Source organism: Pan troglodytes, chromosome 19 (genome assembly GCF_028858775.2).
Source record: "Pan troglodytes isolate AG18354 chromosome 19, NHGRI_mPanTro3-v2.0_pri, whole genome shotgun sequence".
NCBI classification, from domain to species: Eukaryota; Metazoa; Chordata; class Mammalia; order Primates; family Hominidae; genus Pan; species Pan troglodytes.
This window is the reverse complement of record NC_072417.2, coordinates 23,966,963-23,989,392: the sequence shown is the minus strand read 5'-3', so window position 1 is coordinate 23,989,392 and position 22,430 is coordinate 23,966,963. Positions and strand designations below refer to the sequence as shown.

General features: G+C 49.8%; 2 protein-coding genes and 2 pseudogenes across 3 annotated transcripts in view; all 4 read right to left on the bottom strand.

Moving 5' to 3' along the window:
• MPP2 (MAGUK p55 scaffold protein 2) overlaps positions 1-546 on the bottom strand; it is a 32,650-nt gene extending 32,104 nt beyond the window's left edge. The window contains exon 1 of one of the 2 annotated variants that reach the window (XM_016931720.4): positions 33-546. The gene's annotated coding sequence lies outside the window, so the exon portion shown is untranslated. The remainder of the gene's footprint in view (positions 1-32) is intronic. The other variant, XM_016931724.4, reaches the window with a different exon arrangement.
• A 12,406-nt stretch (positions 547-12,952) lies between these two features.
• On the bottom strand, positions 12,953-16,396 carry LOC101057001 (leucine-rich repeat-containing protein 37A-like). Its single transcript, XM_054670851.1, has 3 exons — positions 16,225-16,396; positions 15,370-16,084; positions 12,953-13,072 (listed from the first exon to the last, which is right to left on the bottom strand). Exons 1-3 carry the CDS (start codon positions 16,394-16,396, stop codon positions 12,979-12,981), a joined length of 981 nt encoding a protein of 326 aa, XP_054526826.1. The 3' UTR covers positions 12,953-12,978.
• Positions 16,397-17,371: 975 nt separating this feature from the next.
• LOC107969153 (leucine-rich repeat-containing protein 37A3-like) lies at positions 17,372-18,220 on the bottom strand (annotated as a pseudogene).
• Positions 18,221-19,294: 1,074 nt separating this feature from the next.
• On the bottom strand, positions 19,295-20,000 carry LOC107969154 (leucine-rich repeat-containing protein 37B-like; annotated as a pseudogene).
• Positions 20,001-22,430: the final 2,430 nt, after the last annotated feature.

The following is a 22,430-nucleotide window of genomic DNA, read 5'->3' as shown; positions in this document are numbered from 1 at the left end:
GGGTGCTGGCCCGGGGGCCGGGGGACGCCTACCTGCGCCCCGGGAAGCCCCTAGCTCCGGGCGGCTCCAGCGCAGCCGGGCGCTCAGCGTTTATTGCTTGTCAATCGCTAGCCCGGCTCTTAAAGCGGCAAGGCCTCTCCGCGAGGGGGCGGAGGTCCGGAGGAGAAGGGAGGTGAGGAGAACGCGGAGGCCGGCACAACTCGGAGGAAGTAGTCTTTCCCAGCAGCTGGTACGGGGGCAGCCAGGTAGTGGTTTGGGAGACACCGCACAGAGCACGACACCCTGCTGGCGTCCCACTGGGAAGGGTTAGGGAGGCAGGACTGGTACCAGTACCCGCTGGTGCCCCTCGGCTCCCAAGGATCCCTTAAAGGGGCGATGGTAAAAGTGCCTAATGAGACCGGCTTGATTACTCCGCCCACCCATCTTGGCTTAGACCGGCGTTCTAGTTCCAGGCGTGCCTCACTTTTCCTCGTTATCCTGCTTCCATATTGAGAAAAAGAATAGGAGGACTTCAGAGAGACTCCCAGGAAGCAGGATACCAGCCCCAGAAGGCCTCGGGATCAGGGGCAGCTTTTTAAGGACTCAGAGGGTGGATATCCGGATTCCAGACTTTCCAGAAATTTTGCAAAAAAGAGGAAATGTCTTCCTGAAAGGATTCGAGAGCCTCTTTTAGGTCTAGGTGAGGGAGGCCTGGTCCATTTTCCTGCCTATGGAATAAAGAAGTAACTGGCTAGCCTTCCTCAGAGTCCCAGCCCAAAAAGTAAATAAAGGGTTAAACCCACTGGCCCGCCTTCGCCCAGCCTCCGGCTCCACCCCACATCTGCTAGTAAAAGATGCTGGACCTCCAAATACGGGAGGCTCTGTGCAGTGCGACTAGCATTTGGGGCCAGCTACGCTACTTCTCCGACCTCGGCGTTCAGCCACCCCGTCCAGTTGCCCTGAACAAAATGTGAGAGTCATCCCTTTTCCTTGCTAACTGGATTCCTAAGATCATAAATGGACTGCATCTTTGGCCGGGCGCGGTGGCTCACTCCTGTAATCCCAACACTTTGGGAGTCGGAGGCGGGAGCATCGGTTGAGCCTAGGAGTTCGAGACTAGCCCAAGCAACATAGTGAAACCCCATCGCTACAAAAAATAAAATAAACAAAATTAGCTGGGCGTGGTAGCGCGCGCCTGTAGTCCCAGCTACTTGGGAAGCTGAGGCTGCAGTGAGTCGAGATTGCAACACCGCACTCCAGCCTGGGCAACAAAGTGAGACCCTGTCTCAAAAGAAACAAAAAGAAAAGAAATGGATTACATTCTGGAAACGTGCTTGGAAATCTCAGAAATGGGAATCTATCCCGAAAGCAGGGGACTGGTCCCTGGGTCCCAAGACTCAGCTCTCCCCTGAGTTCCAAGGGTATAAGTTTGGATATAGGAAAAAGCCACAGAGGCGGCCAAACTGCTGAAAACCACATTGTTTAGGTGACCCAGGCTTTTACTGAGAGAAGAAAGCCGTCGAACCCAGATAGCTTTGACAGGAATTGCAGGCTTTGGTCTCTAAACAAAGAGGGTTCTTGGAGCGCATTGCTTGCAGCTCTTTCCTCTATCTGCAACCTAGAAAATCCTTCTTCTTCTTCTTCCTCTTCTTCTTCTTCTTCTTCTTCTTCTTCTTCTTCTTCTTCTTCTTTTTTATTTTTATTTTTATTTTTTGAGACGGAGTTTCGCTCTTGTTGCCCAGGCTGGGGTGCAATGGCATGATCTCGGCTCGTCGCAACCTCTGCCTCCCGGGTTCAAGCAATTCTCCTGCCTCAGCTTCCCGAGTAGCTGGGATTACAGGTATGCGCCACCATGCCTGGCTAATTTTGTATTTTTGGTAGAGACAGGGTTTCTCCATGTTGGTCAGGCTGGTCTCGAACTCCTGACCTCAGGTGATCTGCCCACCTCAGCCTCCCAAAGTGCTGGGATTGCAGGCATGAGCCACTGCACCCGGCCTAGAAAATCCTTATAATTGAATTCAGGAAGAGTTCCCCTTTCCATTATAAAGGCTACCCTCCACTGTCACCTGTCCACCTCTGGGCTGGAAATTACTCAGCTATTTGTATTTTGGAAGAGGAAGGATCTTGAATCTCTACAAGGTATTAATTACTTCTCAATCAAGCAATTATTACCTCCATAGCGACCCACATCAAATCTTCCATTCCATTTAGGATCCTCAGGACAGTCTGGGATCTCAGATTCTGGCCCACCTGGGGAGGTGGAGCCCAACTCATTATTCTTAGCGGCTGCCCCGCTGCATTCGTCGGTCAACAAGTATCTCTCTAATAAAGGCCTTGCAGAATGCCAGCCTCTCACATCTGTTCAGGACCTTACAATTGACAAATTGTTTCATTCTCACAACAGCCTTGTGCAATTACAGAATGAGAAGAAACATTTATTGATGCAGAATAGGATGCTCCTCTTCTGTGCCAGGCAAGGTACCACTTACTGTGATACTGAGATAGATAAGGGCCCTGACCTCCTAGAGTTCACAGTCTGGGGTTGAAGTCGGAAAGGAGTGTGTTACATAGATACAAAAAGCGCTTCTTGGTAGCACAGTTGAATGCCATAATAAAGGTGCAGTGTGTCCTAAGCTGTTCCCCAAAGGAATAGAGGTGCTAATGGTTGGCAATGGAGTAGCTGGGAAGGGAAGCAGGTTTGAAGGTCGGCAATGCATCCCCTAGTAGTTAAGGGCCGCCCCCTACCTCAAGAGGGGAATGAGTCCTCCTTCTCTGAGGTTTGTAATTAGCTCTGCCTTCCTCCCTGCCTCAGCCTCAGAGGTCATAAAGGTGCAGGTAGTATATCTCCTTCCCCCAAAATCAAGGTATTCCTATGGTGGTGTTCAGCCCAGAGTTTTGGGAGTCAAGGCACAGAGAAAAATAAAACTCAAAAGTGTTACAAATTTCCAGCAGGTAAGGCTTTGCACTGAGTGATGGTGCACTTCCTATAATGACCAGCAGGGGCCACCAACAGCTATTCCTAGTCTATCTACACCCACCCTCTGCGGTGCTTTGCCTCCACACCTGCGACTGGCCAGTGCCTAGTTCTGGAAACCTTATTTATGGACTATACTTTAAAAAAAAAAAAAAAACTTGGGCGAGGTGCCATGGCTCACACCTGTAATCCCAACACTTTGGAAGGCCGAGGTGGGCAGATCATGTGAGGTCGGGAGTTCAAAACCAGCCTGGCCAATATGATGAAACCCTGTCTCTACTAAAAATACAAAAATTAGCTGGGAGTGGTTCCGGGCACCTGTAATCCCAGCTACTTGGGAGGCTGAGGCAGGAGAATCGCTTGAAGCCGGGAGGCAGAGGTTGCAGTGAGCCATGATTGCGCCACTGCACTCCAGCCTGGGCGACAGAGTGAGACTCCGTATTAAAAAAAAAAAAAAAATTAGAGCCTTCAATGGACTATATAAAATTATATAAATATTTGCCTATAAACTATATTTGTGTTATTCAACTAATTAGTATGCATATTAGAAATCACACACATAGGGATGAATTTTTATTTTCATTTTATTTATAAATAAATAAACATATTTTGAGACAGCGTCTTACTCTGTTGCCCAGGCTGGAATGCAGTAGCATGATCATAGCTCACTGCAGGCTGGACCTCCCAGGCTCAAGCCATCCTCCTGCCTCAGCCTCCAGAGTAGCTGGGACCATAGCTGCATGCCACCACACCTGGATAATTTTTTTTTAAAATTTTTTGTAGAGATAGAGTCTTGCCATGTTGCCCAGGCTGGCCTTAAACTCCTGGGCTCAAGTGATCCACTTGCCTCAGCCTCCTAACGTGCTGAGATTACAGGTGTGAGTCACTGCACCAGGCCAGGATTAATTTTTTAACTATAAATAGAAATTCCAATTTTGTCTTCCCATACCCAAAAGGATCATCTTGCACACCCCTAGGTGCACACCCACTTTGGAAACCACTGTTCTAAAGGAAAAGCTATGCCGTCCTCCCTAGTCCCCGCCTCAACAGGGCATCCAGACAGGAATGGATCCAGACAGCTTTGCCTTCCCACCAGGACTAAACCAAGGCCTCCGTGAAGGACCAAGTTTCCTGGCCTCTTGCTTATCCCACAACCTCAAGACAGAAATTGAAGCCTCCTCCGCCACTACCACTACCATTACCACCAGCCTGGCCTGTGTTCATGTCAGATTGCCTTTCTAGAGGGCAGAGCCCCAAAACCTCTCTTGTAAGCAGCATCTGTTCCTCCACCTGGCCCAACAATTGCACTTTCCCTTGCCTCCTGATTTTAGTCTGCCCACCTCCCTATTGGGGTGGGAAGTTCTGGAACCAGACAATTTTGTGTTGAAATCCTGGCTCAGCCACTTCATGTGTGTGTCTTAGGCCAGTTAAATAACCTTGCCAAGCCTCAATTTCCTCATCTGTACAATAGGGATAACAACTTTGGGAGAGGATGTAGGTAGAGTGGCTGCCATGTGCCAGGCACACAGAAGGTGTTCTATAAACGCAGTTCCCTTCTGGGAGTAGGTCTAGGCAGGTTCTAGCTAGGTGCCAGTGGGCCGTGGGTGGTTAGTCCTTATCTCTGGCTGTCTGCTGTGTCCTGGCTGACTTCAGGTTCTCCTGCGGAAGGCAGGATCCACCCCAGGGCTTCTGGAGCCCCAGGTATCTGTTACAGATAGCATGTCCTCTTCTCGCTGCCCACACACTCTTTACTGGCACCTTGCCCACATCCATCTGTGCCACCCACTTCTCTTTTCCTCCTCTCCCTCCAGCACCTCCACTGAAGTGCCAAGGGCTTTGATATGGGCATCACGTGAGGGGCCAGTAACAGGTAGCCCATCGCCAAAGTGGGGAAGAGCTTGCAAAAGTCGGTGCATCGGGGTGTGGGGTGCATGCCTGTAGTCCCAGCTACTCAGGAGGCTGAGGCAGGAGGACCCCTTAAGCTCAGGAGTTCAAGACCAGCCTGGGCAACATAGTGATACCCCAATCTCTCATAATAGTAATAGTAATAATAATAATAATTTTTAAAAGTCAGTGCAAACCCTGGGAGTAGGGGGAGTCCTGCTAACCACCCCAATGACCCAGTGTCTATTGCTGGAGCCCCCCTACAAGCCAACCATAATTTGAAGTGTCCCTGTAGACCCTGGACAGGGCAGAGATTGATGAGGGAGTGGGTGAGGGAGTGCAGGAAGCTTCTGAACAGTAGGAGTTGAAGAGGGGATCAAAGCAGAAAGTAGACGCAGTTAGACGCCCTGGGGACCGCATGAGGCACTTGAGTTGCTCTTTGGAGACAGATCAGAGGAGTGTCCCCGCTTGAACTAGTGACCTGGAGGAGAGCTGTACATATACATACACCATGCATGCGTGCACACACTCACATATACAGACACACACACACTCGCATATACACACTCACCCTACACACACACTCAGACACACTCATACACATACACCACTCTCACACACTCACATATACACACACACATATCCCTACACACACTCACATACACGCACACAGGCACTCAGACACTCAAATACACACATACACACACTCACATATACATACACTACACACACACTCAGACACACATACATATACTCACATACACACATAAACACATACACACATACACCTACACACTCACATACACACAGACACAGACACACACTCAAATACACACATATATAACACTCATACACTCACATTTACCCATTCATGTACACACAGACTCACACACAGATACATACACACACACTTATATGTACACACATACATACATGCATACACTGACATACACATACACTCACAGACACTCTTGGATACACACTCTTGGACACACACATACACATACACTCAAACACAGACACTCATACACACACCCTCATACACACACTCATAGACACACTCTCACATACACATACTCACACATACACTCATGTATGCACACATCCTATGCTGCTTCCCTCCTCGCTTGTCCTGGACCAACGCAGTGCTTACAGAGTAGATTGGAGCCCAGACAGAAGAGGGGGCCGGGGCTGTGGAGAACACTGGGTGGCCTCAGGCAAGCCATTTGTCCTGGGCTTTCCCTGCTGTTAAATGGGCAGGATAATATCCACCTCGCAGGCTCTGCGACCACTGCGTGGCCTGATAAAAATGCGTTGTGAGCCATGATGGGGGAGCCCTGGGCACCCAGGCCGTGCCCTGGCCATATCCCTTCCTAGGAATGCAGGACAGTCCATCCCAGAGCTATTCTCTGCCCCTCCCCTGCCTTGACCACCCAGCGACTCTGTCCCCAGCCCTGCTTGGCACCAACTGCCCAGGTCCAGCCTCCCCCACGCCCCACAGGGATCTTCTCGTTGCCCTCCTCATTGGGGTTCACCTACCCTGGGCTCACCCTGTGCACCTCTCCTCTCTGAGGTGCCTGAGGACAGAGCGGGGAACCTCCTGCCCATTCCCTGCCACCCCATAGGGGCTTCAAGCCCTCTGACACCTCTACTTCCAGCTCGCTTCCCTGAGGTACTGGTATGGGGAGATGTGGAGCCCTGGGAAGGGGAGAAGCTGCCATCCACCCCTCCCCAAAAATTGCCTTTTTCCAGGCCAGAGCCATGTGGGGGGCTGTCCCCACCCTCACCAGTACAGACTGTAGGAGCACCCGCCATCACCCAAGGCAGACTGGGAATCTGCAGGTTCTTGGCAGCAGACCTCAGATAAAGAAACAAGCAAAGAGGTCAAGTAATTTGTCCAAAGGCATCACATGGGTCAGTGTAGAGCTGGGGCTTGACCCCAGGCAGTTGGCCTCAGGCTCCACTGCAGATGCTGCACCTCGCTTTGCAGGTACTATCATTACCTTCATTTTATAGATGAAGCAGCTGAAGGTCAGAAGAGTTCAATGACTTGCCCAGGATCACACAGAAAGCGAGTGGTGGAGCCACGCTTAGCGGGTAAACTTAGTAAAAAGCTTAGTAAAGAGATTGACTTAGTTTTCCATCAATTATTTTTCAATTGACAAAACTGTGATAACTCACAAAAACAGCTGAACATAAACAACATTTTAATTTGACTTAAGACTATACATATAATCAGTGTTGAAAGAAATAAATTCCTGGAAACAATTTGTAATCTTTCTTGCTAATCCTTAGCTGCTCATCATGGCTGAGTCTAATCTCGAAGGCATCTAGACTTGATTAAGATACCTTTACTAATGCACCCTAAATCTGTTATTAGCTTGACATCAGACACAGGACTTGAGGACAGCTTAGCAGCTCTTGACAGCAGCTGGCAGGAATTATGTAATGTGAGAGTCTTCTGGCTTTCAGAGACCACTTTCCTCCTCCAGGGCAGAAAACTCAGCTGTTTGGCCTTGGTTTTTGCGTCTGTAAAATGGGAGGTTGGGGGATAGGAACTAGATTACTAAATTCCCTTCAAAATTCATCCATCTAAAGAGACAACTTTGCACTCTGCTCATAAAAAAGATAAAAATCTTGTTTCCAACAGGGATTTCCAAGAAGTGGCCTCTTGGTAGATATTTCTTGAAATATTATTCCATTCAATAAATATCTACTCCCACCTGACTGAAGTTCTTCGAGGACAACGATTATATCTTAGTGATCACTGTAACTCCAGCACCTAGTTCAGTGCTGGCCATTGAGTAGGTGCTCAGTATTTTTTAATTAATTAATTTTGAGGTGGGGGTCTCAGTCGTTTCCCCAGGCTTAATCTTGAACTCCTGGTCTCAGGGAATCCTCCCACCTCAGCTTCCTGAGTAGCTGGGACTACAGGTGTGCATCACCACACCTGGCTCTAGGTGCTCAGTTAATACAAGGTGCAGAATCTCTGGGGGGCAGGGCAACACAACAGTGGTTTGTAACGTTCCCCAGGTGATTCCCATATACAGCCAGGTGAGGCCTGCCCGGCAACTACATGCAGAGAGGACCCCCGAGGCCTCTTTCCTCAGAAGGTAGCTGTGGTCATGGAGGGCACTCAGGGTGGCAAGGCCTGCTCCTGAAAAAGCCATGAAAACCCAGAGGAGATGGAAGAGAAGAGGCCACCAACAAAGGATGGCCCCAACAGTGCTTCCCAGTGCCCACCCTGCAAAAGGGGCTTCTGTTTAGTACTAAGGACATGGAGTTCAGAGAGGCTGATAACTGGCCCCCGACCACACCCAGCCAGCAGCTCCAGGGTCTCTAGTCCTCACAGTCCCTGGCATTGCATCTGAGAGTAGGGGCAGAGCTAATGCTATCAGTAGGAGTCACTTTTGTCCCCTAACTTAGGGGAGACTGTCCTGTCCTTACAAAGGAATGTGTAAGCACAGCTGATCAACATCTGCATAAGGAAAGATGTTTCTTTATGCATTTCTGGCTCCATCGAGACTCGTGACTCAACCAGTCCTGTGGCTGCCAACCAGAAGCAGACTCAGCATTCAAGGACCATTTTCCATACCCCTGTATCTGCATGCCCAACCAATCAGCAGCACCTCTACCCTACCCTAGACCCTGCCCACCAAACTATCTTTGAAAAACTAATCTTCAAGTTTTGGGGGAGACCGATTTGAGTAATAACTATTTCCTGTGTGCCCGTCCTTGTGTCAATTACTCTTTCTTTACTGCAATGCCATGGTCTCAGTGGATTGGTTTTGTCTGTGCAGTAGGCAGGAAGAACCCATCAGGTGATTACAGTACCTGCACCCCCAACCTGCTTTGGGAAGAATCCAGCCAAAAAACTTGAGGCCCGCAGCCTCAGGGTGAGAACAAGACAAAAGGGGGATGGAGGGAGATTGACTCGCTGTGTCTCAGCTCCAGAGCAGCCCCCCTGCAGCCTCCCAAGGGTTTATGCAAATCATCAAAGGGATTCCTTGAGGCAAAAGGTTTGAGTCTGCAGTTCTGAGACCCCCAAGGATGTGAGGAGAGACCCAGGCCTATCTCCTTTGGGAGGGGCCCCAAACTTGGGGGAAGGGATACTGGATGCCAACTGAAACCCAAACATAAAATTCTAAGCTCACCCAACCATCTGAATGGACTCCTCCTCTCCACTCAGCAAAGGGCATTCCAAAGTTAACCTGAAAACTAGTTCAGGCCATGATGGGAAGGGAAACCCAGTCATGCCTAATTATACCATCCCTCCTTTTGGACTTACTGATAGAACAGACTCTTTAAGTCTGAAAGGAAACATTTACAGTCTATTCTCTCTGAAGCCTGCCACCTGGAGGCTTCACCTGCGTGATAAAACCTTGGTCTCCACAATCCCTTATCTTAACCCAAACATTCCTTTCTGTTGATTTTAAGTCTTTAGACAATAATTTAACTCTTTCCACCAATTGCCAATCAGAAAATCTTTGGATCTACTTATAACCTGGAAGTCCTCCACTTCCCCAACCCCATTCCAGTTGTCCAGCCTTTCCAGATCAAACCACTGTACATGTCGCATATATTATTGATGTCCGATGTCTCCCTGAAACACATAAAACCAAGTTGTGGCCTGATCACCTTGGGCACATGTTCTCAGGATCTCCTGAAGGCTGTCATGGGCCATTGGTCATGCATAGTAGGCTCAAAATAAATCCCTTCAAATATTTTACAGAGTTTGACTCTTTTGGTTGACACACCAAGCTCAAGCAGGAAGAACCGGGCTCAAGAACTGTCTCTCTCCTTTCTCTCTGTTAGGCATGGGGGGGAAGGGAGTGTTGTGTTAGGCATGTGGGGGGTAAGGGAACAGGGTTGTGTGCAGAGGAAAATGCAAATTCTTACCTTGTCAGGGTCTCTGACCTGATGGCGACCCGTGGTGGAGTCTTCACAGAGACAGATACCACTGCAAGGGCAGACCCAGACTGTGCAACCCCCAAAGCAGGTCTCCTCACTCACCGGGATAGATAGAACTATCGGCCCCAATTCCTCAGCCCTACCTGCAACCACCGCTTGCCATGGTTTCGTTGTGGGTGGAGGGTACTTTCCCGCCCCCTGGTTTCGGGCTTGCCCACGTGGCTTGCTCTGGCCATGGAATGAAGCAGAAACGAAAGCCTGCCAGTTCTGAGCCCACGCCGGAAGACGCCTTGGGCGGTTCCGCGGTCCCTGTGCGCTTCCACCTTCACCCAGAAGGACCTCTCTGGTGCAGCCACTGCTTCTTCAGCCACGGCCCAAAAGGATCGGAGCCCCCTGGCCGATCCGCAGGTCTGCAGGGAGCCACAGAGCGCAGCGGCCGGCCCAGCGTTCAAGCCCAAGCACAGGCCTGCGAGAACCTTGTTCCAGCCACCGTTTGGGATGGTTGATTAGGACGCGTTGCTGTGGCGGTAGCTCACCAATCCAGTGCGTGCACCCGCTCCTTTATTAGGCTATAGGGCCAGTGGCTGCGACAGGGACCTGATACAACAGTGCGTTAAATAAGGAACTTATTGAGCTATCATGTCGTAAGCCGGTGGAGAAGTCCAGGGCTAGTGTGGGGGCTCCGGCGGGGGCTGTGGCCCCCATCCGCATGGAGCCTCCCCACGGTTCACAGGTCTCGGTCTTCGGAGCCTTCAGCCCCGTGAGCCCGAACAGTCCACAGGGCGGCGCCAGACCCTCTTCCCAACGCCACCCTCTGAAGCCTCCGCTCCAACCGTCTCCACTTCTGCTTCAGGCTCAGGATTTTCACTCTTCTCGAATGGGGGTGGCCCTCCCCTGATCTTCTGAGTCGCAACAGCATCTCCCTCCCTCCAGGACCTCAGAGCCAGAGCTGGGCGAGAGGCTCTGACCTCCGGGGTAGGGTGGCAGCATCCCTGTGAAGGTGCGGTCCTGCCTCCCTTCCCCAGGCGCCCGGCCTCTCCCACCCTCAGCGCCCTGCTCACCGCCAGCTGAAGATGCCAGGGCACCTCTGCTTCCTCCCTGCCCTCTCTGCAGTATCGCAGAGTGAGCATAAAAGGGCTTAATATAGGCTTCACTGGTCGTGGTGGCTCGCGCCTGTGAACTCAGTAACTTGGGAGGCCAAGGCCGGAGGATCACTTGAGGCCAGGAGTTCAAAACCAGCCTGGGCAACAAGGTGAGGCCTGTCTCTAAAAAAAAAAAGAAAGAAAAGAAAAGAATAAAATAGGTTCCTTTTTCTGGGAGATTGATGTAGGGGAGCGAGCGTGTGTGAGTTGGAAGGGAGGCATTGAGGATCAGCCATTTAAAGCAGCACACAAGGATGTTCAAGGCTAGAGATCCACAGATGTATTTTCAGAAACTGAATTTCCTGGCTGGGCGTGGTGGCTCACACCTGTAATCCCAGCACTTTGGGAGGCCAAGGCAGGAGGATCACTTGAGGTCAGGAGTTCAAGACCAGCCTGGCCAACATGGTGAAATCTTGTTTCTACAAAAAATAAAAATAAAAATCAGCTGGGTGTGGTGGTGGGTGCCTGTAATCCAAGCTACTTGGGAGGCTACGGCAGGAGAATCACTTGAACCTGGAAGGTGGAGGTTGAGATCACACTACTGCACTCCAGCCTGGGTGACAGAGTGAGACTGTCTCCAGAAAAAATCCCAAAACAAACAAACAAAACCCCTGAATTTCCTTGTGGACACCTTTTCTCTGGCAGCCTTTTTGAATGAGGGCTATGTTTTCTCCAATACTATATGGCCTGCGGACCGCTCAGCTTTCATTCCAGTGAAAACATTCCAGAACAAACTCCGGGTCAATCCCAGGTGTTTTTCCAATCAACTCGGGATGATTGTGTGTCACCTGCCGCCCAGCTAGAATGACACTTCTCCAGGCCTCTGACTTAGCTAGATCTCCACCATGTGACTCCACCATAGACTCCATGCCTTCTTCTTTTGCAAACCCTCGGACACCCAAACACCTACCAATTTCAGCCCTTTCTGTGCAGGTGCCGGAGCCCAGGAAGCACACATCAAGGCTCGCTTGCCAGCAGGGTGCTGCCAATAAAATGTAGTCACATGGAATTTGGAATGTGGAAAGGAGGTAGAAGTCATCCTTTCTTCCCCTGTAGCAGCAGGCGTGCAGGCTCTGGTGATCAGCTGGACTCCATACTCCCCCACCAGTCACCAGCCTGGGGACTGTGGGGCTGCAAGGACCTCAGCAGCGGTTTCCCAAGTTTTCTGACTTCTTCCATCCTCTGGAAATCAGCTGTGGTAAAGTAGCCTGAAAGCCAGTGGTGCAACCCCCTCCCCCCAACCTTCACCATCTCTAGCCCCTCCAGTGATAAGCACTAATTGCCTATATACAACCCCTTTTTGTTTGAAATATCTAGAGTAATTTCTGTTTTCCTATCTGGGGTAGTGTAACATAAAAAGAAATATAAATATATATTGGTCTCTGCCCCCAGTTCCTAACACAAAGCTCCTAAAACCCTTGGAAATTCCTGAATGATGGGGATGCTAGGAGTATTGTCTTCTTTTTTTTCTAATTTATCATTTTTCTTTTTTTCCAGATGTTTTTTCCTTTTTTTTTTTTAAACTTAGGGTGTACATGTGCACATTTAACTTTTTTTTTTTTTTTTTTTTTGAGACGGAGTCTCGCTCTGTTGTCCAGGCTGGAGTGCAGTGGCACAATCTCGGCTCACTGCAAGCTCTGCCTCCCGTGTTCACACCATTCTCCTGCCTCAGCCTCCCAAGTAGCTGGGATTACAGGCGCCCGCCACCACACCCGGCAAATTTTTTTTGTATTTTTTTAGTAGAGATGGAGTTTCACCATGTTAGTCAGGATGGTCTCGATCTCCTGACCTCATGATCCACCTGCCTCGGCCTCCCAAAGTGCTGGGATTACAGGCGTGAGCCACTGCGCCTGGCTTTTTTTTTTTTTTTTTTTTAACTTAGGGGATACATGTGCACTTTTTTAAAATTTAGGGGATACATGTGCACATTTGTTATATAGGTACACTTGTGTCACAGGGGTTTGTTGTACAGATTATTTCGTCACCCAGGTACTAAGCCTAGTACCCAGTAGTTTTTTCTGCTCCTCTCCCTCCTCCCACCCTCCACCCTCAGGTAGGCCCCAGTGTCTGTTATTCCCTTCTTTGTGATCATGAGTTCTCATCATTTAGCTCCCACTTACATGAGAACATGCTGTATGTGGTTTTCTGCTGAGGATAATGGCCTCCAGCTCCATCCACGTTCCTGCAAAAGACCAGTCATTGTCCGTATTCTAACAACAGTTAGATATACCTGTTCAGAGGTGGGAAATGATACAGAAGGATGTGGTCCCTTTAAATGACACGGAAGAGGGGAAGGAGAGTGCTGGGCGGGGGTGTGTAGTCCCTGGCTAGGGCTCTACCCCCAGGCCTGTGCCCACGGACCTAAGTGAGGACAGGCATTTTTGTTTTCCTGCCCAAATGTTGCATTTCCCAAGACCTCCCCTGGCCTGCCACGCCCCCATCCCGTGCCTATAAAAACCCTGAGACACTTGCAGGCACACATACAAGGACATGGACAGGAGCAGATCGGCAGAAGAAGACACAAGCAGCTGGACATCAAGAGGGCGTCGAGGGGAGCACGCCAGGCAGGCCACCAACCGGCAGAACAGCAGAACGAGGCAGAGTTTGGCTGAGGCAGTGGGAGGACAGCCTGGGCTGCTCAGCAGCCCGGCTCCAGGGGAAAACCTTCCCACTCCACCCCCTTCTGGCTTTCCCCATCTGGTGAGAGCTACCTTCACTCAATAAAATCTTGCACTCATTCTCCAAGCCCAGGTGTGATCCAATTCTTCTGGTACACCAAGGCAAGAACCTGGGATACAGACAGCCCTCTGTCCTGGCGACAAGGTAGTGGGTCTAGTTGAGCTAGTTAACACAAGCCGCCTATAGACGGCAAAACCAAAAGAGCACACGGTAACACATGCCCACTGGGGCTTCAGGAGCTGTAAGCATTCACCCCTAGACACTGCCATGGGGTTGGAGCCCCAAAGCCTGCCTGTCTGTATGCTCCCCTCAAGGTTTGAGCAGCAGGGCACTGAAGAACCAAGTCACTCTCCCTGTCCCACGCCCTGCGAGGGGCACAAAGGAACTTTTCTCATTTCAATATGGTGTCCAAGAAAGGGTGACACATCTCACAGAAGGCCTAGGCTCAGGAGGGCTGGAGTGTGAGACATTCCCCCTCCCCTGTGAACTTAAAAATGTGGCCAACAATTTTTTTTAAAAATGGCTACCCTGTAGTGCTTTAACTGGACCTATTTAGACAACGCCTTACATGCTGGAGAAGGACGATATACTTTGTGAATCTAATAAGTCTACAAGACAATACTTCTCTCTTTTGGCTGTCTCCTTCCTCTCCAGGGTGATGACAACTCCGTGAGGGTTGTCTTCATTTCAGCAACAAGGAAATAAATTAATGATCCCAGAAGCCCCCAGTGTGCCCCTTTCCAATCATACCCCTCTCTCTAACCCTTATAGGTAACCACTATCCTGACTTTTGTAATAATATTCTTGCTTTTAAAATGTAGCTCTGGCCGGGCACGGTGGCTCACACCTGTAATCCCAGCGCTTTGGGAGGCCGGGGTGGGTGGATCACCTGAGGTCAGGAGTTTGAGGCCAGCCTGGCCAACATGGCGAAAAGCTGTCTCTACTAAAAATACAAAAATTGCCCAGGCGGTAGTGGCGTGTGCCTGTAATCCCAGCTACTCAGAGGAGGCTGAGGCAGGAGAATCGGTTAAACCTTGGAGACAGAGGTTGCAGTGAGCTAAGATAGCACCATCGCACTCCAGCCTGGGTGACAGAGTGAGACTCTGTCTCAAAATAAATAAATAAAAATAAATAAATAAAATAAGATAAATAAATAGTTCCGGCTGGGCACGGTGGCTCACACTTGTAATCACAGCACTTTGGGAGGCCAAGGCAGGAGGATTGCTTGAGCCCAGGAGTTCAAGACCAGTCTGAGCAATACAGCAGGACCTTGTCTCTAGAAAAAATTTAAAAATTAGCTGGGCATGTTGGTATGCACCTGTAGTCCCAGCTACTGGAGAGGCTGAGATGGGAGGATTGCTTGAGCATGGGAGGTCCAGGCTGCAGTGAGCCATGTTTGCACCACCGCAGACCCTTTCTCAAAAATAAATAAAATAAAATGTAGTTTTACCTATTATATGTCAGTCATAAACAATATAGTTTAGTTTTGCCACCTTGAACATTATATAACATTATATAAATGAAACCGTGTTATACATATTATTTTCTGTATCACTTCTTTCACTCAATAATTTGTACATTTAAGATGTATGTTGCTGAGCAATCACAAGTAAAAGAGTGGAGAAGGGGCCTAACAGTAAAAGAGAATGAGGAGAAGGAAGAGTTGACAAGCAAAGGTGAAAGCAGAAAGTCAGTTGTCCCTATGGCTTTGGGAGATAAAGGTGGCCCAGGAAGGCCTCCAGGAAAAGGCTGCCATGTCAGGCAGGACACAGAGGACAATTGAGGAAAGGTGATTCTTACAAGATGGTGAAGGTGCCATTGTGGGTGTTGGGCTCTGGCACAGGCACTTGGCGGAGCCTCTGCTCTGGGTTGAGATCAATACATGACAACATCTCATCTCCGCAGGTACAGAGCTCACATATGTTGGTGCTTGTGGAGGCCTTCTGTTCCTCTGGTGCAGTTAAAGCCTTATCTTGGATGTAACTTTCAGACTGCACCAATGAATCCTGAGTAGGTTCTAGCTCAGTAGGTGGACCTGTGACTTCAGTCAGTTTTCGATGCAGAGTCTGAAGCTGATCTGGATGAGGAGCTGTAGTTTTCTCCAGGGCTGTAGAATGTCCAATCTCTGTAGTGGGTTCTGGAGTTATGGCAAGTCCTGGGTCTGGAGGCTGAGTTGAGGTCTCCTCTGTGGTTGGAGACAGTTTAACCTCTGTAGTAGGTTCTGTAGTTATGGTACGCTCCAGGTCCAGAGGTTCAACTGTGACTTGAGTCAGGTTTGAATGCTGGATCTGAACCTGGTCTGGATGTGGAAGTGTCACCTTAGGGTGCTTTGGAGGAACTAGAGTCTTCTTCAGGGGTATAGAATGTCCAACCTCCGTAGTGGGTTCTGGAGTGATGGTAAGTCCCAGTCCAAAGGTTGAACTGTAATGCTGGGTGACATTGGATGCTGAGCTTGATCCTGACCTGGTGTTGGAACTGTTACCTCTTGATATACTGGAAGTTGTGCTACAACTTTCTTAGGAGGCTGAGTTGGGGTCTCCTGGACGATTGGAGAAAGTTCAACCTCCGTAGTGGATTCTGGAGTGATGGTAAGTCCCAGGTCCAAAGGTTGAACTGTGATACTGGGCAATATTGAATGCTGAGCTTGATCCTGACCTTGTGTTGGAACTGTCACCTCATAATGAGCTGGAGGTTGAGCTGCAACCTCCTTAGGTGGCTCTGGAGGCTGAGATGGGACCATCTGCTGGCTTGAAGGTTCTACCTCCTTAGGGGGCTCTGGAGTCTGAACTGTGGTCTCCTGCTGGGTTGGAGAAGGTTCTGCCTCCATAGGGGGCTCTGGAATCTGAGCTGGAACCTCCTGCTGAGTTAGAGATGGTTCTACCTCCTGAGGGAACTCTGGAGGCAAAGATGGGGCCATCTGCTGGGTCAGAGAAGGTTCTATCACCATAGTGGGGGTCTGAAGACTGAGCAGGGACTGCCTGCTGGACTGGAGAGGATTCTACCTCTTTAAGGGGCTCTAAAAGCTGAGTTGGGGCCTGCTATAGGACTGGAGATGGTTCGACCTTCTCAGGTGGCTCTGATGGCTGAGCTGGTATCTCCTGCTGCAGTGGAGGACTGACCTCTTCAGTGGACTTTGGAGGATGACCTGAGGCTTCCTGCTGGGTTGCAGATGGTTCAACCTCCTTAGGGGGCTCTGGTGGCTCAGCTGGAAACTCTTGCTGGACTGGAGAAGGTTCTACCTCCTTAGGGGAATCTGAAGTCTGAGCTGTGGCCTCTTGCTGGACTGGAGATTTAACCTTTTCAGGAGAATGCAGAGGTGGGGAAGGGAGATCAGGCTGGGCTAGAGAAAAGTCAGCCTGCTCAGTGGGAATAGAAGGGTTGTCCTGCTGGACTGGAGAAGGTTCAACTTCCATAGTGACGCTGCAGGTATGGTAAGCTCCATATCCACATTTTTAACTGTGGTATTAGGCAAAGTTGAATTACTTCTGAATACTGAAGACAGATCTAGAAGTGAAAATATCATCTCATCATTCAATGAACTTTCAAAGTCTGAGGAGAGCTGAGTTGGAGACTGAGTTGTGGGCTCTTGATGGACTGGAGTAAGTTCATCATTTTCAGGGGTATTTAGCTGCTGAATTATAATCTCTTGCTGGTATTTCAAATGTTGAAACTGCTCAGGAGACATTAAGGGCTGAGCTGGGGCCCCCTGTTGGGTTAAAATTTCAACCTGATTAGTGATATCTGGAGTCATGGTAACCACGTGATCCACAGGTTTAACAGTGGCATTGTGCAATGTTGGAGGCTAAACTTGATCATGACTTAGAGGGGAAACTGTTACCTCATGATGCTCTGGAGGTTGAGCTACAACTTCATTAGGGAGCTCTGGAGTCTGAGCTGGGGCCTCCTACTGGATTAGAGAAGACTCAACCTCCTTAGGGGTCTGTGGACGCTCAGCTGCAGCCTCCTGCTGGGTTGGAGAGGGGTTCTCATTATTAATAGGTTCTGGAGATTGAACTGAAGTCTCCTGTTGAACTGTTAAAGGCTCAGCCTCTTCCAATGACTCTGGAGGCAGAGGTGGGCCCCCATGCTGGGTGGCAGAAATTTCTACATCATTAATTGGCCCTGAGAGCTGAGCTGTAGCCTCCTGGTGGACTGGAGAAGTTCCCACCTCTGCACTAGGCTCTGTTGCTATGGTGAGCTGCATGTCTGGAGGCCTAACAGTGACATTGGGCAAATCTGAATGCTGAGCTTGATGGTGACCTGGAGGTAAAACTGTGACTTCATGATGTTCTGGAGGCTGAGCTGGGGTCTCCTGCTGGGCTGGAGAAGATTCAACCTTTCCAGAAGACTCAGAAGGCTGCGCTGGCTGCTGCTGCTCACTGAGGGAAAGTTCAGCCTCCATAGGAGGACCTGGAGGCTCAGTTGCGGCCTCCTGTTGGGTTACAGAAGTTTCCACCTCCTCTGGAGGCTGAATTGGGGCCTCCTGCTGGGCTTGGGAAGATTCTGTCCCATTGGTAGGCTCTGAAGTTATGGTAACCTCCACATCCGCAGGTTTAACTCTAATGTTGGGTAAGTTATAATGAGCTTGATCCTCACCTGGAGGTTGAACTGTCACCTCATGATTCAGTAGAGTTTGAGCTAGACTCTCCATAGAGGACTCTGGAGTCTGAGCTGGGGCCTCCTACTGGATCTGAGAAGGTTCAACCCCCCCAGGAAACTCAGAAGGCTGAGCCGGCTGCTCCTGCTCACTGGGGGAAGGTTCAGCCTCCACAGGAGAACCTAGAGGCTCAGCTGGGGTCTCTTGCTGGGTTGCAGGAGGTTTTGTCTCCTCAGGGCACTCTGGTGTCTGAGCTGGGGCCTCTAATTGGGTTAAGGAAGAGTCCACCTCCTCGGGGTGCCCTGGAGGCTGAGCTGCGGCCTGTTCCTGGCTTGACGTAAGTTCCTTACCTGGCTCTAGAGTTACTGCAAGCTCCATATCCACAGGTTTGACTGTGACATTGGGCGGGCATGAGTGCTGAGCTTCACTCCAACTTTTCAATGGAACATTTACCTCGTGGTGTATCAATGGCGGAGCTACAAACTCTTCAGAGGCAGGTCGCTGCTGTCCTGGGGCCTCCTGCTCTGTTGAAGAAGAGTAGACCCCCTGAAGAGACTGTGAAGGCAGAGCTGGGGCCTCCTGATGGGTTAGAGAAGGTTCCTCCTCAGAGAGCTGTGGAAGCTGCACTGGGGCTTGTTGCTGGAGCGAAGAGGACTGGATGTCTTCAAGGGTCTCTGGATTTTGAGTTTCGGGCTCTAGATGGAATTGACAAAGTCCAACTTGCTCAGGCGGTCCTGGAGGCTCATCTGAGTTCACCCAGAGTTCTGGAGGCAGGCTGCCGGGATACAGTATATCCATAATTGGATATTCATTCTGCTGAGGTTTTTGTGTTTTTTTTTTAAGACGGAGTCTCGCTCTGTCGCCCAGGCTGGAGTGCAGTGGCGCGATCTCGGCTCATTGCAACCTCTGCTTCCCAGGTTCACGCCATTCTCCTGCCTCAGCCTCCCAAGTAGCTGGGACTACATGCTCCCGCCACCACACCCGGCTAATTTTTTGTATTTTTAGTGGAGACGGGGTTTCTCCGTGTTAGCCAGGATGGTCTCGATCTCCTGACCTTGTGATCCGCCCACCTCGGCCTCCCAAAGTGCTGGGATTACAGGTGTGAGTCACCGCGCCTGGCCCATTCTGCTAAGGTTTTGATATAAACCGGTGTGGAGTTCCAACAACCTTAGCAAGCTTCCGATGCTCAGCTAGATCGTTCTTCCTGTTCTTGGGCGAAACAATAAACTTGGTTGCTTTTGAATCCTTACTGTCTAGAGGTGGAACAAGTATTTCATCTGCCTGATGATCTGCAGCCTGATCTAGACCTGCAGTTTGAACCTTACTTTTGAGGCGAGGAGGCTGAACTAGGGTCTAGTTCTGATCCCAGTCCAGCATTGGAACCGCCTTTGGGAGCCTTTCTTGTCGAATCAGCCTGTCATTTAGATCCTGGTGTGCAGCAGAGAACTGCTTTGGCCCCGGGAGCAGCTCTCCAGCTGAATCCGTGTCCAGGAATGGAACCAAATGGGGCGGGGCTGACATCTGCGAGGTAGCAGAGGACCCCAGGTAATCAAAGCCCCTCGGGTCTGCCGGGGGAGTAAGCGCATGGGGAGATTCCCACGGGAGATGGGAGGAGCGAGGAGCGGGAAGACCAGGGCTCAGTCGGCCGCAGGGGATTAGAGGTCAGCTGGAGCGGGTCTTTGATCCACTCCAGAGGCTGAGCCTACTGGACTAGTAGCCACAATAGTTGCCACGTGAGGAGGGGCCGTGGGCCCCAGGGACGCTGCCGGGACATGACATGAGCTGGCGCCGTGCACTGAGCGGGAGCCATTCTGGCAGCCTCCAGACGCTCGTGCCCCTGACAAACACGCGCCCCGCCCCGTCGTTAATGACACCTTTATTTACGCCACCTTTATTAGGTTGGGGTCCAGATCTGCTCCATGTCACCAGGGCGATCTTAAGTCACAATCCCGCCCAAGGTCCCCTTCCCGCCCCGCCCCGCTGGAACACCCCTCCCCTCCCCTTAGTGAGGAAGGATTTGGGCCGCAGACCTGGGTGGTCTCAGGACTCCAGCGGCCTGTTGGGGTGAAGTGGGGTGGGGTCGAGGCGCGGCACAGCTTCCCAAGGAAGTCACAGGACCTCGCCTCGGGATATTCAGAAGTGCTAGTCCAGTTCTGGCAGCCTGAACTCTTCCTCCTCCAAAGTGAAATCCGAGAACACTCTTCCTTCCAGGGAGAGCGACTGACCTGCAAAATGGGCGCCAGTTAGGGTGGCAGGGAGGACGCACATTACAATCATTTATTCCAAAATGTTGCCATTTTCGCTAAACTTTAGGTATCTTTTGTTGCATGTTTGATAATTAATTCACCACCCTGTTAGGTAGGGGCTGCCAGGGAATGAGCGAGGACTCCAAATTTTCTGTAGGAGGGGTGTTGGGGGTAGGCAATTCGGTCTGGGAGAGAAGGCTTTAATACAAGTGAAGAGCCCTTTGCACCAGCCTGGGAGGAGGCTGAACTGTCATCCTGCCTTGACTCAACACAGCCATTACCCTAGAAGTTACAGTGTCACCCTTCAGAGATCTACCCCGTGTGCACACATAGAGAAGAGGCTTAGGTTGTTAGAGGCAGCATGTTAAATAATTTCCTGAAATGTGACTGTAACTAGAACCCAGCTGACTTCCCCCACAGCCATTCTTACCTATTTTATTACTGTCTGGCATAATTACCAGCATGTAAACTCCAAGAAGGTGCTTCATCTTCTTCCAGTGCCTAGCATAGGCATAGGGTGCATAGTGATGGCTTTAAAGTGGAAGGGATTCCAAGGTTCGCCTCATTTAGGGATGGAGCTATTGTTATAATCAGTTTTCTGAAATCATTGCTGACTTCCTCTCACATTTCACAGGAAGCTAGACTTCTTAAAGCTTAAGGTTTCCTTGGTGGGTTTTATTTAAATTGAATTAAAATATTTATTTTACGGGGAAAAACTTCAAAACAAAACACTTTGCAACTTTGTGGTGAAAGTTACATAAAACACTCTAGCTCCAAATTAAGTTCCCACTGAAATGAAACACTTCTGCTCCTTTTTAAAAAAAAAAAATTCATATGTAGTAAATAATGACTGTTTTCTTTTAGAGATTAATTTAAAAAGTTAATCCCTATTTAAGGCTTTCATATACAGTCATGCATTGCTTGCCACGTGAGGAGTCTGAGAAAGGTGTCATTAGGTGATTTCACCATTGTGCTAACATCATAGCATATATTTACACAAACCTAGGTGGTATAGCCTATAGCACACCTAGGCTATGGTATGGCCTATGACTCCTAGGCTATAAACCTGTACTGCATGTTACTGTTGTTAGGTTTTGAAGAAAAAGCGAGGGTTAAAGAAAGACACACAGAAAGAGGGCAGCTCAACAGCAAATGCAGGTTTTATGTCCAGCATAAACCCTACAGAAGTGGGAGACCAGCCTCATGCCAGAGCCCACCACTGCTTACAGGCTAGGGCAATTTATAGGTATGGTGGGGAGGGGTCTGGGCAGTAGGGCTTGCTGCCTGGCAGGATATTGATGAGATGTTCCCATGATGAGGTGGTTCTGGCCCTTGTTCCAGCGGGATGTCATCATGGTGTTCCTTGGACCTTTGTCCAGCAAGATATGACAAGGATGTTTCTTTTTCTTTTCTTTCTTTTTTGTTTTCTTTTTCTTTTTTTCTTTCTTTTTTTTTTTTTTAGATGGAGTCTCACTCTCTTGCCCAGGCTGGAGTGCAGTGGCGTGATCTCAGCTCACTGCAACCTCTGCCTCCTGGGTTCAAGCAATTCTCCTACCTCAGCCTCCTGAGTAGCTGGGATTACAGGTGTGCACCACCATACCCAGCTAATTTTTGTGTTTTCAGTAGAGACAGGTTTTCACCATGTTAGCCAGGCTGCTGATCTCGAACTCCTGACCTCAAGTGATCTGCCCGCCTCAGCTTCCCACAATGCTGGGATTACAGGTGTGAGCCATTGCACCAGGCCAGGGATGTTTCTTTCGTTGGGCCTTTGTCCACCCTGTGGTCAGGTGGTTAGGTAGGATGTTTCTCATGGCCTGAACCCCTGTGAAATGTTTCGCTTTGACCAAGGTCTGCAAAATAGCAAGGAACTTGTAACATCGTGCAGTTTGGCTAACATTCTTGCCTTTTACTTTAATATAAAAGGAAGAGGGGTGTTGTGTTGTTGATTGTCTGGCTACTTCCTTCTGAATAGGGGTGCTGTACTCGGCGTGTGGGTTTTGAAGCAGTGGGCGTTCGAC

Excerpts from the sequence above, each read along its gene's own strand:
- LOC101057001 (XM_054670851.1), bottom strand. The coding sequence starts at position 16,396 with ATGGAGGCAGAACCTTCTCCAACCCAGCAGGAGACCACAGTTCAGACT. Across the intron at positions 16,085-16,224 it reads GGTGACAGTTCCAACACAAG|AAAGTTGTAGCACAACTTCC; the intron begins GTCAGGATCAAG and ends CAGCCTCCTAAG. Across the intron at positions 13,073-15,369 it reads AATGGCACCTTCACCATCTT|GAACGTGGATGGAGCTGGAG; the intron begins GTAAGAATCACC and ends GGTCTTTTGCAG.